This window comes from Lepidochelys olivacea, assembly GCF_965140295.1.
Source record: "Lepidochelys olivacea isolate rLepOli2 genome assembly, chromosome: 1".
Classification (NCBI taxonomy): domain Eukaryota; kingdom Metazoa; phylum Chordata; order Testudines; family Cheloniidae; genus Lepidochelys; species Lepidochelys olivacea.
Window position 1 is genome coordinate 143,535,623 of NC_140411.1, and position 16,047 is coordinate 143,551,669.

General features: G+C 43.2%; 1 protein-coding gene across 1 annotated transcript in view; it reads left to right on the plus strand.

Annotated features, from left to right (window-relative positions):
• The first annotated feature begins 434 nt into the window (after positions 1–434).
• Positions 435–16,047, plus strand: part of MBTPS2 (membrane bound transcription factor peptidase, site 2) — a 47,776-nt gene continuing 32,163 nt past the window's right edge. The window contains exons 1-4 of the mRNA XM_084617757.1: positions 435–782; positions 4,996–5,144; positions 7,141–7,279; positions 12,001–12,104. Coding sequence (XP_084473883.1) covers positions 579–782; positions 4,996–5,144; positions 7,141–7,279; positions 12,001–12,104 — 596 coding nt within the window. The 5' untranslated portion in view covers positions 435–578. The remainder of the gene's footprint in view (positions 783–4,995; positions 5,145–7,140; positions 7,280–12,000; positions 12,105–16,047) is intronic.

Here is a 16,047-nt window from a genome sequence, read left to right on the forward strand (position 1 = left end):
CAAGCACCTCTGCTGCATGGCACTATTGTAGTCAGCTATGGTGCTCCCTGGGCATAGCCTGGGGCCCTGCCCTCCTCCTCTCTGTGGTGTGGGGTGCAGGAGGGAGGCATGTGGCTGGATTCTTCCCCCACCACCATGCCAGAGGGGGCTGCATGGGGCAGGGGCGCACAGCATGTGAGGAGCAATGACACCGTGCAGCAAGGTCATCGCAGGCTCCTCCTTCACTGAGCGCCTCCCCCCCCGCCCGCGCAGCTGGAACCCCACGCACCGCCCAAGCTGAGCCATTACTACAAAAGAAGCCTGGGGGAGGGGGAAACACTGCACTGCGCCTGCGCACAATCCACAGGCGCTCTTCTCACAGCACCCTCCCCAGTGTTCGCGGGGTCATCTCAGGGACCTCAGCGCGCCTGCGCAAACAAAGCCCGCACCCCGCTGAAGGCAGCGGCAAGCGCATGCGGACCAGCGACCATTCGCCGCGGTGGCGTGTCATGGGGAGGGGGAGATAAGGGAGGTTAGATACATCATGACGTAATCCAACCGCCTCCGTGACCGCTTGTGCCGTTTCTCCCCCGTGGCTCATGTCCGGAAGTGTCCGACCAGAAAATGGGGCTGCCGCAGGAGGGTTCCGATGCACTTTTCGTTCCGGGGGCATCTCTGTGCGCGGGAACCCCCACGGCCGCCGCCTCGTCCTCCTCCTGGGTGCCGCAATGATCCCGATCCCGGTGGTGGTGTGCGTGCTGGGGGGCTGGTCCGTCATTTACCTGGCGGACACGCTGCTGAGGGTGAGGTCGCCGGGGCAGCGGGCCGAAGGGACGGGGAGCGCGGGACCCCCGGCTGCATCCCGGGGGAGGGGTCGCTGCGGGCCGGCGGCCCCAGCAGCAGCGAGGGGCGGGCCTGGCTGGGCGCCCCCGCACCCCCGAGTCTGTCGGGGGCGCCTCGCACCCCGGGCCCGGGCCAGGCTTGCGGCGTCCCGAGGCCGCCCTGTGTATCGGCCTTAGTGTCTTGTCTGTGAATGGTCTCAGCCCTGTTAGTCTGTATCCGCAAAAAGAAACGGGGACTTAGAGACTAACCCATGTATTTGAGCCTAAGCTTTCGTCATCACAGACATAAGCAGTAAAACAAAACTGCGTAACCCACTTGTGAATGAAATAGTCCTAACGTACTCTTCAGGGAGCGTGAGGAGGCTCCTTTTTTTCCCCTCCAGGCATTTGAAAATGGCAGTGGAGGCGGTGGGAGAGGTTGAAAGGAAAAGGGACAGGGGCAGGGATGTGTGGTGGGTTAAATTGCTGCATTAAGGATGTGTTTTGCAGCTGTGTCAAGGGACCCTAGAGCAGTGGGTCTCCACCAGGGGTCTGGGCCCCCCTGAGTGGCTGCAAGCAGGTTTCAGGGGGTCTGCGGGTCAGGGCCAGCATTAGACTCGCTGGGGCCCAGGGCAGAAAGTCAAAGCCCTGCCACATGGGGTTGAAGCCCAGGTCCCTGAGCCCCACCACCCGGCGCTGAAGCCTGAGCAATGTAACTTTGCAGGGGCCCATGTGGCATGGGGCCCTGGACAGTTGCCCTGCTTGCTACCCCCTAATGCCGGCCCTGGCTTTTATATGCAAAAAACCAGTTATTGTGACACAGATGGGCCGTGGAGTTTTTATAGCATGTTGGGGGGACCTCAGAAAGAAAAAGGTTGAGAACCCTGCCATAGAGCTTATGGATTAGTGCCTCTTTTTGCATTTTTATAAATTTGAATAAATAAATACAGTGGTCTGTATAGAGATCATGGAAAGTACTATCCTCCGCAGAGGAAGTATCATATCTTCATAACTAGCAAAACTTGGCTCAGTAAATTTTAATGTTGATGCTAATTGTTTGTTTTGTTGCTTGTCCTTTGAAAGTAGATCCAAGTTGTTAAATACTTGTGCAAAAAAAAAAAATTAAGTGTAACAAACCTGAGAACAATGATTGTGAATATCAAATGTAGTGTTCTCTCCACGCTGTCCTTATTTTTCAGAGCAAAGGTCCTAATTCTCCAATCTTAATCACTCACGCCAGCCATGGTGAAACCTGGTTTATTTCAATAAGGCAAACAGATTTAGTTGTAGGCTAGGTGTAAAAATATTTTTAGAAATTATATAGGAACAAACTCTTAAACATATTTTCTCTTAATATTTAGAAGATGAGCAAACAGGAGTAATAAGCACCTCCCCCTGCTGCTTGCCTTGATAAAAAAACAAATAAGGCTCAGCGAATAATGAAAGCAATATTTGCAAAGCATTTTATAGAAAAATATTGTGATATTATGATTTAATAATTAAGCTGACAAAAAGTCCAATAACCTATTTGTAAAAAAAATGAGTAATTTTAAAAAATGTGTCAATATTTGTTCTAGATCTGCTCAAATACAATTTGAACAACAGACTTGAGCTAGGCACTCCATTAATTAGGAGTGGTTGAATACACGGGGGGGGGAACAAATCCAAAATCTGAGCTACGATCTTTCTTTCTTAGGTAATCAAAAAAAGACCAGCCATCAGGCTGTCTTCTGATTTTAGCTGTTCAGATGCTGTTTTGACAAACAATTTTGGGCTTCTATCCTATAGTTGAATGTGAGCAAAACTTTTACACTTGTGTAGAAACCCACGGAAATAATTGGGACTTCAAATGGTCTGCTTGTCTACATCTCATTGCAGGATACGGGCCTTGAAATGGGTTTCTCAGTCCGTCTGCACAGCCATCCTTTTTCTTTTTAGATCCCCTTTGATACTGCTCATCCATGAGCAAAGAAGAAAAGAAACCATATGGTTTAGAGGCAATTGAGTAGTTGGTAGCAGTCCTAAGAGGACTCTTGAGGAGAGCAGGAGAGTCCAGGAAAAATCCCAAATTTGAATATCTTTAGTCATCAGGGAATGTGTTGGAACTGTTGAATGTCAACAGGGTGTCTCTGACTTGTTGGTAGGTATATAAATCACAACCATATGTGCTTCAGTCATACTGAAGGCATGATCCAGACTTTAGGCAAATAATCAGATTAGTATGACTAGTGGGTACTTAAAAGGAAAGATGGTGTTTATTATTTGTATTATGCTGGTATCCAAAGAGCCTCATTATGATCAGGACTCTGTCGCTAGCCAGGATACAAACGTAGTAAGAAATGGTCCCTGCCCAAAAGAGCTTACAATTTAAATATACAAAAAAAGACAAAGTGGCTTTCCATATATGAACCTGATTATACTTTTGGTTACAGAAAGATCTGTATGCTGTGATTGCTGCGCTGTAGTGGTTTTCCTCCTTTAATAACTTGTTTTCATGGCTCAACTTCTGTTGCTCTATTTTCTATATTATATTTATATAAATTTCCCAGACGTTTAACAGGCATTCACAATCTTTGAGATTATGCAATAATATAGAGGGCATAACTCAGGCTATTAATGCATTTTTGCTCCGGTAGTGATGTGTGAAATTGTTATTGGTTTGTCATATGGCATTTGTAATAATACACTGGCTTAAAATACTGTTAGTGTTACCAGGTATATTTCTATTAGCAGATAAAACGAGTATGCATGGGGACTGGAAAGTCTTTTTGTTGTTACCAGGATGCTCTTCATCCAATAGTGACGATACAAAGGTTGCTCAGTTAGGCTACGTCTACACTATGCATTATGTCGGTATAACTTACGTCGCTCAGAGTGTGAATAAACCACCACCCTGAGTTTCTCCCACTGACATACCTTCTGTCCTTCGTGGAGGTGGTTTTATTTTGCCAACAGGACAGCTCTCTCCCGCCAGCATAGAACATCTTCATCAGATGCACTGCAGCGCCGTACATGTAGACATGCCAACAGTTTCTGATCCTGCAAACCATATAGGCCAGGGTGGGCAAGCTACGGCCCGCAGGACTGCTATCCTCATGGTGCTGCGGGGATAAGGCAGGCTCCCTGCCTGCCCTGGCCCTGTGCTGCTCCTGGAAGCGGCTGACACCACGTCCCTGCAGCCCCTGGGGGAGGAAGGGCAGAGGGCTCCGTGCGCTGCCCTCACCTCACCTGCAGGCACCGCCCCCCGCAGCTCCCGTCGTTCGGGAACGGGGAACCGTGGACAATGGGAGCTTCGGGGGAGGTACCTACAGACAAGGACAGCGCGCGGAGCCCTCCGCCCACTCCCCACCCACCCCCAAAGACTGCAGGGAAGTGGTGTCGGCCGCTTCCAGGAGCGGCGTGGGGCCAGGGCAGGCAGGGAGCCTGCCTTTGCCTTACTGCATGCCTCTGCCACCCCGGAGCCACTCAACATAAGCGCCGCTGGGCCAGAGCCTGCACCCCTCACCCCAACCCCCTGCCTTGAGCCCCCTGCTGCACCCTGCACCCCTCCTGCACCCAACCCCCTGGCCTAAGCCCCCCTGCCGCATCCCTTCTGCACTCCAATCCCCTGCCCTGAGCCCCCTGCTGCACCCCTCTTGTACCCCACCCCCTGCCTGTTCCTGGCCAATGGGAGCTGCGGGGGGCAGTGCCTGCAGGGGAGGGCAGCGCATGGGGGCCTCTGCCCCCCGCCCCCTCCCCCCGCCAGGGGCTGCAAAGATGTGGTGCCGGCTGCTTCCCGGAGCGGTGCGGGGCCACAGCAGGCAGGGAGCCTGCCTTAGCCGCGCTGCATGCCACTGCCACCCCAGAGCCGGTTAAGGTAAGCAGCACCAGGCCAGAGCTGGTACCCCAAACCCCTCCTGCACCCCAAACCCCTGCCCTGAGCCCCCCTGCCGCATCCCTCCTGCACCCCAACCCCCCGCCCTGAGCCCTCACTCCCCACCCTTCCCTGCACCCCAACCCCTTGCCAGTTCCCGGCCAATGGAAGCTGTAGGGGGCGGTGCCTGCAGGCATTATTTTTGCATGGTTTACGTAAGTGTTGCTATATGCACACATACATACTCCCATATACTACTCTTCTCTTTGTTCTACTGGATGTCATTACATGAAATCTTCCCGAAAGCCCTGTGTCAAACTAACTTTCCATTGTTTCTTATAGTCATCTAGCTCTCTGAAAGCATCTTATGAAGATTGGCTGATGTCATATGGGCTGAGCATCTCTCCTTTTCATATGCGATGGCAGACTGCTCTCTTCAACCGTCTATTCTACAGTTGGGGACGATGGAAACCCAGATTTCTTTATCTATGGTACAGTTTCAGAATTCTAGTTTGGCCTTGTATTGGAGAAACACTAGAAAACTTTCCTCTTGTTTATCAGAGTAGCAATAATTATTACCACACTGCTAGATTTAAAATGATTAGGTTATAATGCAACCTTGATAACTTTGTATTAAAACCACACAAATGTAGTTACAGTACCAATCTTCTTTTCTTTCTCTTTTTATAAATCCGTGTTTGGCAAAATATTGGCTGAAAAAAATTCAGTGCTGTAAACATTGTAAATTCCTAGGTTATATATTTATTAGGAGACCCAGAAGTAGCTTTTCATGTCTTACAAGGTATATCCAGCCCTGTACACCGAGCTCCACCCTGGACACTAGAATATAGAAGTTAATGGAAGTTAGGTGTTTTCCTAATCTAATTTCCCTGAAAATTGTCAGTGCACCATTGATACTTTATAGTTTCAGAGATTATGAAATACCCAATAAAGAAATAAAAATTAATTTTTCCTGGTCTGCTCTGCTAAAGACTTAGCATACTTTTTTATTGTTGTATAGAAGATCCTTTTCTACTTTGTACTCTTTCAAAAACATTTATTATAAATCAAGTGTTTGTTTATAAAGTAACTGTTTTCATTAAGGAGATAAACAAGAAGCTGAGCTGAAATAATTCTGCAGTATTACCTAAAATGCCTGTTGGTATTTTGCAGCAGACAAAAATCATGCTATTGTTACAATATTGGTATACTGCCTGCAGCTTTTTCCTGCAAGCATCTGAGTGGTCCCTTTGAAGTCAGTTAGATTGTATGCAAATAGTCCCATTTCAGGATTACACCTTTTGGTGGGGAGGACAATCTGAGAAATCAGTGGAACCAAATTCAGTACTCTGGCTGGCCAGAGGCACAAGCTTAAAAAGTTGCTTGGTTTGAACCCTGACAGAAATCGGGCCACAAGTTTGGCTCTGTTGGCAAAGCCATTTACTGGGCATTCTACAGCTGTGTGGGGAGTTAGGGTGCATTGCTTACATTTTAGCCTATATCCATTCTACACTTTCCTCTGCTGGAATTTTTTATGCTCCTGGTGTGAGTGATATGCACAGTGGCACTGTGCGTACTTTTCGGGGGGCCAGAAAATGCATGCAAAACTGTGTTTCCAGCATTATTTTGCACTAACTCTGGGAATAACAGCTGAGAAGTCTTGAATTTGTTCCATTGTATGTATTAATCTTTCTGTTCAGTGGTGAACTTATTTTGCTTTTACTGTCAGTGGGATAGGAGTGAATAAAAGAGGAAAGATCTGCTGAGTTGATGCTCTTTGTTTAAGTTTCCTCTTATGTAAGATAACTTTAGGTTAAAATGGGTTTACATCAGTCATAAATAGCCTTTTTATAATATGTATAATATCTTACAGCAAAAGAGAACATACTGACTTCCACTTGTCCCTTTTATTTTAATTACAAATGCAAGCAGCTTAAAATAATTGTTAACTGACTAACTCCTGATGAGGTTCAATTAAAGGTGGTAGTGGAACAATGAAACTGTTAGAGGAGGGAAAAAAGCTTACAGCGACTTGCAATATTTTAGCCAGAAAATAAGCTTTATCTAATGCATTAAATACCATTATACCATTTAATGCATTAAGTACCAATTTTGCCTCCCATTGGTTAAGAAACATTAATAAAATTTTGCAAGTTATGATAATCAGAAAATAAGTACTTCCTGTTCTAGTGGCATGGAAACAATGTGAATCACTGTCTAATCCTGACCCTCAACTGGATGCGGTTTTGTATAACATTATGACACTAACTTCTTCACTGGAGAAAAATGCAGTTCTGCTCCTGTAGGCTTAAGCCTTCTATTGGTTGCTAATACTTTTGTGGTGATGTACCAGAGGGACAGAATAGCACTGGGGAAGTTTTGACCCATTGTTTGATATGTTAGGCTGCACTGATGCATTTAAGTGTCTTCATGATATGCAGTTGCTTCTTTTATGTGCGCAAGACCATTTGTTTCTCTTTGTTTCAGGTTCAGTATAGGAATGGTGTTCGGCATAGTTGCCATGTTTGGTTCTGTTGTTCTCCTTGGAAAGACACTGATACAGACACTGACGCTGATGATAACTGAGGCTCCTGCAGTCCAGAATGATCGTATGTTGCAAGTCGTGGTAAGTGTTCCCTCTCTGTTTTTCAGCTTAAGAATTATAACCTGTTCCAAAGAGATGTCTTCATAGGAGATGTTTTAGCCTTTCTGATCTTGAAATCTTTCCACACAAGATTAGAAGTCTCCCCAATTATACCAAAAATGGCCATGTTCCTATTCAGTCTTTAAAAAAAGAGGTAGCAACATATGAGAGTTTATATAAAAAAAGCACAGAGGAATTTGGAATAGATAGTATGCATATTGAATACCCAGAAAGCGTCACAGTTACTAAGAATACCAATCAGCTATAAGGGTTTGCCTCCACTCAGCTATTTAGAATCCCTACTTTTTGGGATGGGTAGGGTGATGGGTTTGAAATTTGCAAAACAAGCCATGTGTGTAATCCACAAACAGATGAGTGTTTCAGTTTGTTTTGGTTCAGGGTGTCAGTAGAAGGGGGAAGGAAGGATGAGCAACTGTTCAGGATAGTGGGAGGCAAGGATTATATTGTGAAGCTGATTAAACACTTGAATCACGCAAGGATCATATGTCGAGTTGGTGATCCGAGACAGCAATTTTTGTTATCTCTGTTGGCAATGTCTGGTTACAGAGCTAATAACATTGTATTCATTTGTTGCACGGGTTTCTGATACCAGACACTAAATCATACAGTGCCAGAAGAAGAGAACTGTTTTGCTGAATGGAAGAGTTTGCATTTAAAATTTCTTTCTCTCTTATTTTGGAATATCTGAGGCAGTGAAGAAGGAATGACATCACCTTTATAAATAGTTTTAGTTTACAAGAAGGGTTATGTAGCTAATTTTATTTCCTCTCGTATAATCATCTGACCAGAGTGCATCTGTCTTCTCATATAAAGTCATGTAAGGTTGTTCTGCATTGTTTACATCAATTTTATTGAATGTTTCCAACTGAATATTCTTATGTCTTCTCTCTGTCAGATGTAACAATTCTGAAAGAAGTTAAAGTTCACTCTCCCTGCACATTTTTATTATTGTATTCTTGTACAGGAACACCATCCTCACTCCCTCACTTTGTGATCGTAACATGGAATTGATCATGTCATGACCTTCACAAAATGAAAGGTCTTTGTGACATACCTCTGTTAAGAGAGAGGGGGAAATGAAGGGAAAATTAAAACTGAACCCTTGGGATATAACCTATCCATGTGAATTGGATCCATGAAAGTAGCGACTTAGATTTAATATCCAAAATTGGAATGGACTCCCTTGTGATATGAGGGCTGCTAATATCAATACATTTAAAGCAAGGATAGAGAAGTATTTAGAGACACCTAATTCAGAGATATGGGTGAAAAGCAAGCTTTTGCTAGGCAGGTTTGTGATTCTTTTTATATTCCCTATTCTACTTTTTTACCTTGAATTATCACAACATACTTTTTAACCCTACCTTTCAAAGAGTTGCTGTATATTGTAGTATTGCCAGATATTTAGAGGGAAAACAGATATAGTTTGTGATTTTTTTAAAAACTTCAACATTCCAAAGAAGAGTACTTGCTATATATCTGCCATTTTGTTTTTGCACTCCCCTTCATTGCCTACTTTTTCTCTCGGAGACCATCATGATCTTACAGCTTTATGTGAAGCAGAAGTCTTCAGAGTGGAGTGCCATTGACTTACTCATATACATCCAATTAGCGGTAATAAAGTGATTCAATAGCTGGTGGCAGAAGAGAAGTCCCAGTGACAGGAACAGTTGTATAGGGCTGTCTCCAACTGTATCTGTAGATCAGCCATCTGTCTGTTGCATACAAATTTGATGATCTTTTTATAATTATTGTAAGGTAAGTAAAGGAGAGGTGCATAGACAGTGTACAAGAGAATAGCTGCTGAGTGCAAAACCACAAAACTAGTTAGTCCCTATACTGTAGCTGTTGGCTTAATAAACTTTAAAGAGATGCCTTATAAGAATAATTGAAAAACAGTCAATTTTACTTTTATAGCTATATATCTATATAACATTTTCTGTTCTCTGCCTCAACTCTTATGAGTATTTGCATGAAAATAGAATGTTTGTTTCTTTAGTGGTCTTCCTCTTCTACTGATTATTCTCTACCTGTTGCTTACTATGGAAATTTTTGCAACTGTCAGAGGTGTGAAAGAAGCATCATAACAAAGGGTCCTCTTTTCATACAAATGTCTTTAGTAGAATTTAGAAAATTAAGATATCTATAGAGATGACATTGTTTCCTAACAGAATGCTATTTTCAATTTCAGTATATTTCATGAAGGATTAGATTCCTTTTAAATATATCTTAAAATAGGTTTTCAGACATTGAAAACCGATGCCGGGAAGCATCCTATATTCATGGTAGACTCATGATGCCAGCTTTCAGTGCTAATAGCACTTTGTCCTTGTTCATGTCTGAGACAACTCTGCTCTTCTCAGCAGCTCTAACTTTAAATTAACACCAGCAGTTGATGCAGAAAATACAGAAGATGCTTAATGTGGGCGAGCACGGCTGGCTTCAAATTGGTAGGGTGCTATAGTTGAAGTTCTAACTCTGCTTCCCTCAGGAGCTCTCTCTCAGGTGTAGACACTGTAGGACTGTGGTGCTGACTGCTGAGAGGTGGCATCATGGTCCTACTCTGCTGACAGTGACAGGCCTAGTCATAAATATTATCTCTCTATATTCTACTCTGCTTTCCTTACCCCTTCTTTTAAAAAGGATTTTTAGTTTTATTTTAGTTTTGTTTTTTTTTAACTCTAGTATAAGTCAGCAGTTCTGTGGGTCAGGACCCCAAAGTGGGTCGCAACTCCATTTAATGGGGTTGCCAGGGCTGGTGTTAGACTTGCTGGGGCCGAAGCCCAAGCCTCTCAACCCGGGGCCAAAGACCAGGGGATTTCAGCCCTGGGTGGCGGGGCTCAGGTTACAGACCCCCACTCGGGGCTGAAGCCCTTGGGCTTGGGCCCACCTGCATGGGGTGGTGGGACTTGGGCTTTGTTGTGTGTCTCCCTCTCTTTCCCACCCTTCCCTCCCCCCCGGCCTGGGATGGCAGGGCTCAGGCTTGGTTCCCCCCTCTTAGGGTCATGTAGTAATTTTTGTTGTCAGAAGGGGGTCGTGGTGCAATGAAGTTTGAGGAACCCTGGGTTAAGTGATTAATGCCTCTCTCATTGATTCCCACCTCCAGAACCAGTTTTTTCAGAGGCAAGCTTTTCTTTTTTTGTCACTTCCTTTTTCTGTACTACTCCTCTTTTTCTTTTTTCAGTTTTCTCCCTGTTTTTTCTCCTTTCTATCTGTTCTTTCCCACTCTCTTTACTGCATTGTCCTGCAGTCTGTCTATACTAATATGGTTGATTTCTGCCTCTCCGCATCCTTATGTCTATCTTCATTTTCTGCTTCCTTTGTCTCCTGTCATCTGTCCTCTTTTTCTGGCTTTTTCCTGTAACTTGTTCTTGTGTTGATGATTTCCTCCTTAGATTCTTCAAGGTTCTAGGAGCTTCTCTAAAATGAGAGAATGAAATAAATGTGTATGCTTGGAATTCTCCGATTGCATCAATATGTTGCTGGTGGTGTTTTGGTAGTTTAGTATATCTTAAACTGTAGCTTAAAAGCTAAGGAAAATTACAAAAAGACTGTCTTCCTAATTGCTAACATCAGCTCATTGCATTATTGCAGTGTTGCCAACACTCATGATATTATTGTGTGTTACAATTTCAAGCCAGTTTTGGAAGGCTCTGGTGATAAAACACAGGCAGTTCAGTCATCTTGCCTGCACTCTTTGCAGTTCCCCCTTTCTAATACTGGAGGTCAATATTTCAGTTTGTGCTGCTAGTAGTAGCCACAGCAGCTGCCTCAGATGTCTTCATTACTGGGGTGCAACCTCTGTGCTCTGAGGTGTCAGAGCCCTGGTGCAGATGCTGCAGAACTGAGCATTCTCCAAGCTCAGCAGCAGCAATGACCTCATGCTTCCACTACAGTGTGGGAAACGGGTTAATAAAGCTAGGAACACAGGGCAGCCTTTTCCACTGCTGGCTTGGAACTGGGAGCTGCTCTTGGAGAAGTTAGTCTCCGCATGTGTAGGACAGCAGCCTGTCAGTGGTAATGGTGAGCAGAGGGAGTCAGGGGCAGTGGGATCTGTCAGGAGAGGAGTCAGGGAGTGGGGCAGCCTGCATTGTTTGTGTACACACATTTTGTATGCATTTAAGGTTGAATTTTCAACCTGTATTTGTCACAGCCACAGTGGGAGTGATCAGAAGGAGTCTACAATCAAGAAGAGAGACCAAAAAACGTGATTGGCCTAAAAATCATGAGTTTTTTTTTTTTTTTTAAATCTCATGGTGGATGAGCAGCGATTCCTACAAGAGTCACCACAGAAAGTTGTAAACTGATGTTTGCAATTTCCATGACTGATTTATTTGTATACCATTTCTGTGTAAATCTGCATACACTTCTGAAGCTTAATGAGAGTTAGGGCAGTTTCTCCCATGATTTGTCATGTGTATTTGGTTTGTTTTTGTTGCGTTTTTTGGAATGGGAGTGTTTTAAATCTTCAATAAAAGGTAACGAAAGGCTTTTTTTAAAAAAATATATAAGGTAGAAAGGGCAGAGGGGTATTTGGTAGTTGTGTACGCAAAGGGCCCTTGTTGTGCTTCTGGTCTTTAAACGACTATGTTGCAGTAGCATGTTTAAAGGCAAAATGATCTGTCTTTGTATCTCTTGGTATCCTAGTTTGTTTTGCTTTGTTGTCATACCTACATGAACAGGTGCCTGGTGTAAATCTGCCCATCAGCCAACTGACTTATTTCTTCACGGCAATCCTCATCAGTGGTGTCATACATGAAGTCGGCCACGGGGTGGCAGCTATTCGGTAATGCAAACTGTTTTTCTCTTAGTATGTTCCAACAAAGCTTTATATTCCTGAGTATTTAACTACGGGTGAATATGATTAGAGTTTATGTGGTTTATATAGACAATTCATTTATTCTCTTTTTCTAATTGTATTTTATGGTTTGTGTTGACTGTAAGTTTTTGAAGTGCCTAGAATCATGGCCGGGTGCATAGAGTTTTAAATAAATGTCTACTGCGCAGATCATCAGTATGGACTTTCACTTCTTTAATGTACTGCATTGCTTCAGATTTAAAGTTAGCCTTCCTTTAATTTACTTTATTGTTAAGCAAGGTCCCACATTTTCTGTGATTCTGTAGCTGTGGAATTTGCAAAGACACAATGCACTGTTACAGAATGGTGTTCCAGAATCTAATATTTTATTCTCAAAAAAGTTTCCACTCTTTATGGGTATTATGGAAACCTTCATGATGTGACTTAAATGCAAACTGATGAAGGGCTGTACCAAGAGGCTGAACTGTAGTTCTGAGAGATGTGACTTGCTGCAATTAATCTCAGTGGTATGTTAATTCTTATGCATAATGATATTTTAAATGTCAGTGTTAACTCTTTTACTGGTAATCATTTCAGCAGAAAGAATTATCTGATGTGCTTAGCCATTACTGTTAAATGCTGTGAAAGATGTAAGGACAGGGTTACTAGGTGGCTTGGTGGGGCACTTGGTATTGAGGTCACCTCTGCCTTTGCCCACAATGGGCAGGGAAGGAGAAGAATTATTAGTTCCCGAACACCAAAAGCATCAGCTGTGTGTCAGAAACCCTGGCTTTGTCTTGTCCAGCTGCCAAAACCAGCTGTGCATTTCAGTACAAAGGTTGGTGGCATGTTAATACTTTGACAGAAATATAAAGTGAACCAAATGCATATTGAAAGAAATATTGTACTGGTTCTATTGTTTGTTTTCATAGTCATGTAAAAAATCCTCAAAGCTGAGAGATACCTGCCAAATTTCTGGTTTGCCATACAGGAATACTACAGAAACCAGGGACCCATAGAGCAGTGAAGTGCAAACTTTTCCAGTTGCATCCCCCTTACCATTCACAGAATTTGTTGCACCCTGCTTCCATTACTTATAATCTGAAACTGGTTTTCATGCTTGAAGGTGATGGGGATACAGAGATGAGACTGTTCATTCATTCACTTCAGTATTAGTGTGTCTGAGTCACTCGAGGTCCCAGGCTCTCAACTATTATTATATATGTTGCCAGTTTATGTCTTTTAGTATCAATTATTAATCATTAAATGAGCTTCAAAATGAATGAGAATCAAATTTAATTTTAAAGGCATAATACGCCTACTGTAGTTATAAAACTTACCAAATTGTTGAAAATAAGCTAGCCTGTTCTTTTTTGTATTTTTCTTTTTAAAAGGGCAAAAGGCCAAAGTTTCTTTGCACACCTCCCCTGCCGAACCTCTTGTGCCCCAGTTTGTGCACCACTGCCTTAGAACAGTGTTTAGATCCAGTTTTACAATGTACAAGGTGCCTTGTCTTTAGCCCAATATTATATAGAGAACTGTTTCTTTTAGACAATAATTGTGACTGGCAAAATTTCAAAATTAAAAAGCTAACTGGTTCTGTAGCATGTTACTCGAAAGGTACTATTTTGATCAATGAAATCTTGGATTTAAAATACCTTCATTAGGTCTTTACATTCCTTGTGCCTTTATTTTTTTGAGCTGCACAGGGAAGAACAGAGAGATGCCAGTCTTGAGTTAGGTACAGGAACCATCCTGTTGGCTCAGGATAGAATAAATCAGGATGGCCGTGAAGGAATATGCTGTGGGTTTCACTTTGATATGTGAGTTCCAAAAGGGGCCATTGTGTGGCTGTGCCTACCTTATGTGCTGGGGTCTAACCTCACACCTGTGAACCACTAGCAGGTATAGTTGCAGGGCCTCCTGCCTCATGTTCTCTAGATAAGAATTCTCTCCTGTTGGTGTGCTGAATGATGGAGAGAAGTGATGTTCTGTGCTTTCTTCCAGTATGTGTGGTCTTTAATTTCTACGCATACACTAGGCATTAATCAAGTTCTTTATTAGAATATGTTTATTTGGCTATCTGTTGTTGTTGTCTGTAGGTCTTATGCCTGTAGCTATATTTCCTTGAGCGCTCCAGAGATCACAATTCACAAACTAAGAAAGGCAATGGTTTGGTCAATATCTGAAAGGGAGATCTCAGAAGAAAACCACCCTTTTCAGTTGATAAGGCTTTCCCTTTCAGCATAAAATTGTTGTGTTACAACATTGTGATGATTGTGTCACAACATATCACTATGTTAAATGAACCCCAAAGACATTTTAGGCCACTTAATGCAAGATGTGGGATAGCAGTGTCATAATCAGGACTGTTCCTTGTAAATGGGAACATGTGGTATTCCTTCCTTTTTGTACTGAATTAGAAAGCCCCAGCATTCTTTTTAAGAACAGCCATACTGGGTCAGAACAATGGTCCATCTAGCTCGGTATCATGTCTTCTGAGAGTGGCCAATGCCAGGTGCTTCAGAGGAAATGAACAGAACAGGTAATCATCAAGTGATCCCCATTGCCCATTCCCAGCTTCTGGCAAACAGAGGCTAGGGACACTTCAGAGCTTTTTTGCATCCCTGCACATCCTCGCTAATAGCCATTGATGGACTAATGGACTCGCTAATAGCCTCCATTAACTTATCCAGTTCTTTTTTGAAACATGTTATAGTCTTGGCCTTCACAACATCCTCTGACAAAGAGTCCACAAGTTGACTGTGCTTTGTGTGAAGAAATACTTCCTTTGTTTTAAACCTGCTGTCTATTCATTTCATTTGGTGCCCCCTCGTTCTTGTGTTGTAAGAAGTAAATAACACTTCCTTATTTATTTTCTCCACACCCATCATGATTTTATAGACCTGTATCATGTCCCCCCTTAGTCATCTCTTTTTCAAGCTGAAAAGTCCCAGCTTTATAAAGGAGCTTATTGTTTTGTAAGAGTTGTCAGAAGAAGAATGTGAACTAGGTGCTCCTTGCTATATGTCTTCTAATCATCCTTAATCAGGGACAACGATCCTGAAACCAACATGTCTTCAGGAGCAAGTCTAGGGGTAGGGATAGGGTACTTACAACTGGGGTCTGATGCCTTATCAGTGGCTGTTCTAGAACCCCTGGGGCATGCTTCACAGGCTTCTCTGGTACCTTGCCCATCTAAGTCACCCTCAAGGCAGTGACACATGTCCATTACCATTCTCAGTACTGATCAAGTACTAGAGGTTTTAAAACCAGACCTAATTGGTATAGCCTCCTTGCAAACATCCTGTACATCCTTTGAATACATCTTCATCCCCTCCCCTTGAGGCAACAGTGTCATAATCCTTGTCCCTGCTTCAGGATGATCATAAAACATATCAAGAATTATTAAAAAGAATTGCTAATTCCCTAAAAATTTTAAACCCCAGCATCTCTTCCACCCACTGCTAAGAGAACAGAAAGGAGATACCAAATGCCATCCCAGGATCAAGAATTTTTCTAGTCACTGTCAGAGTTCCCTCTCCACTCTGAGGTACAGATGTGGGGACCCTCATGAAAGACCCCCTAAGCTTATTTCTACCAGCTTAGGTTAAAAACTTCCCCAAGGCACAAATCCTTCCTTGTTCGTGGACGGTATTGCTACCACCACCATGTGATTTAGACAAAGATTCAGGAAAATGACCACTTGGAGTTCTTGTTTCCCCAAAAATACCCCCCAAGCCCCTTCACTCCCTTTCCTGGGGAGGCTTGAGAATAATATACCAACCAAATAGGTAAACAAGGTGAGCACAGACCAGACCCTTGGGTTTTTAGGACACTAAAAACCAATCAGGTTCTTAAAAGCAGAACTTTATAATAAAGTAAAAAAAGCACCTCTAAAATCAGGATGGAAGTTAATTTTACAGGATAG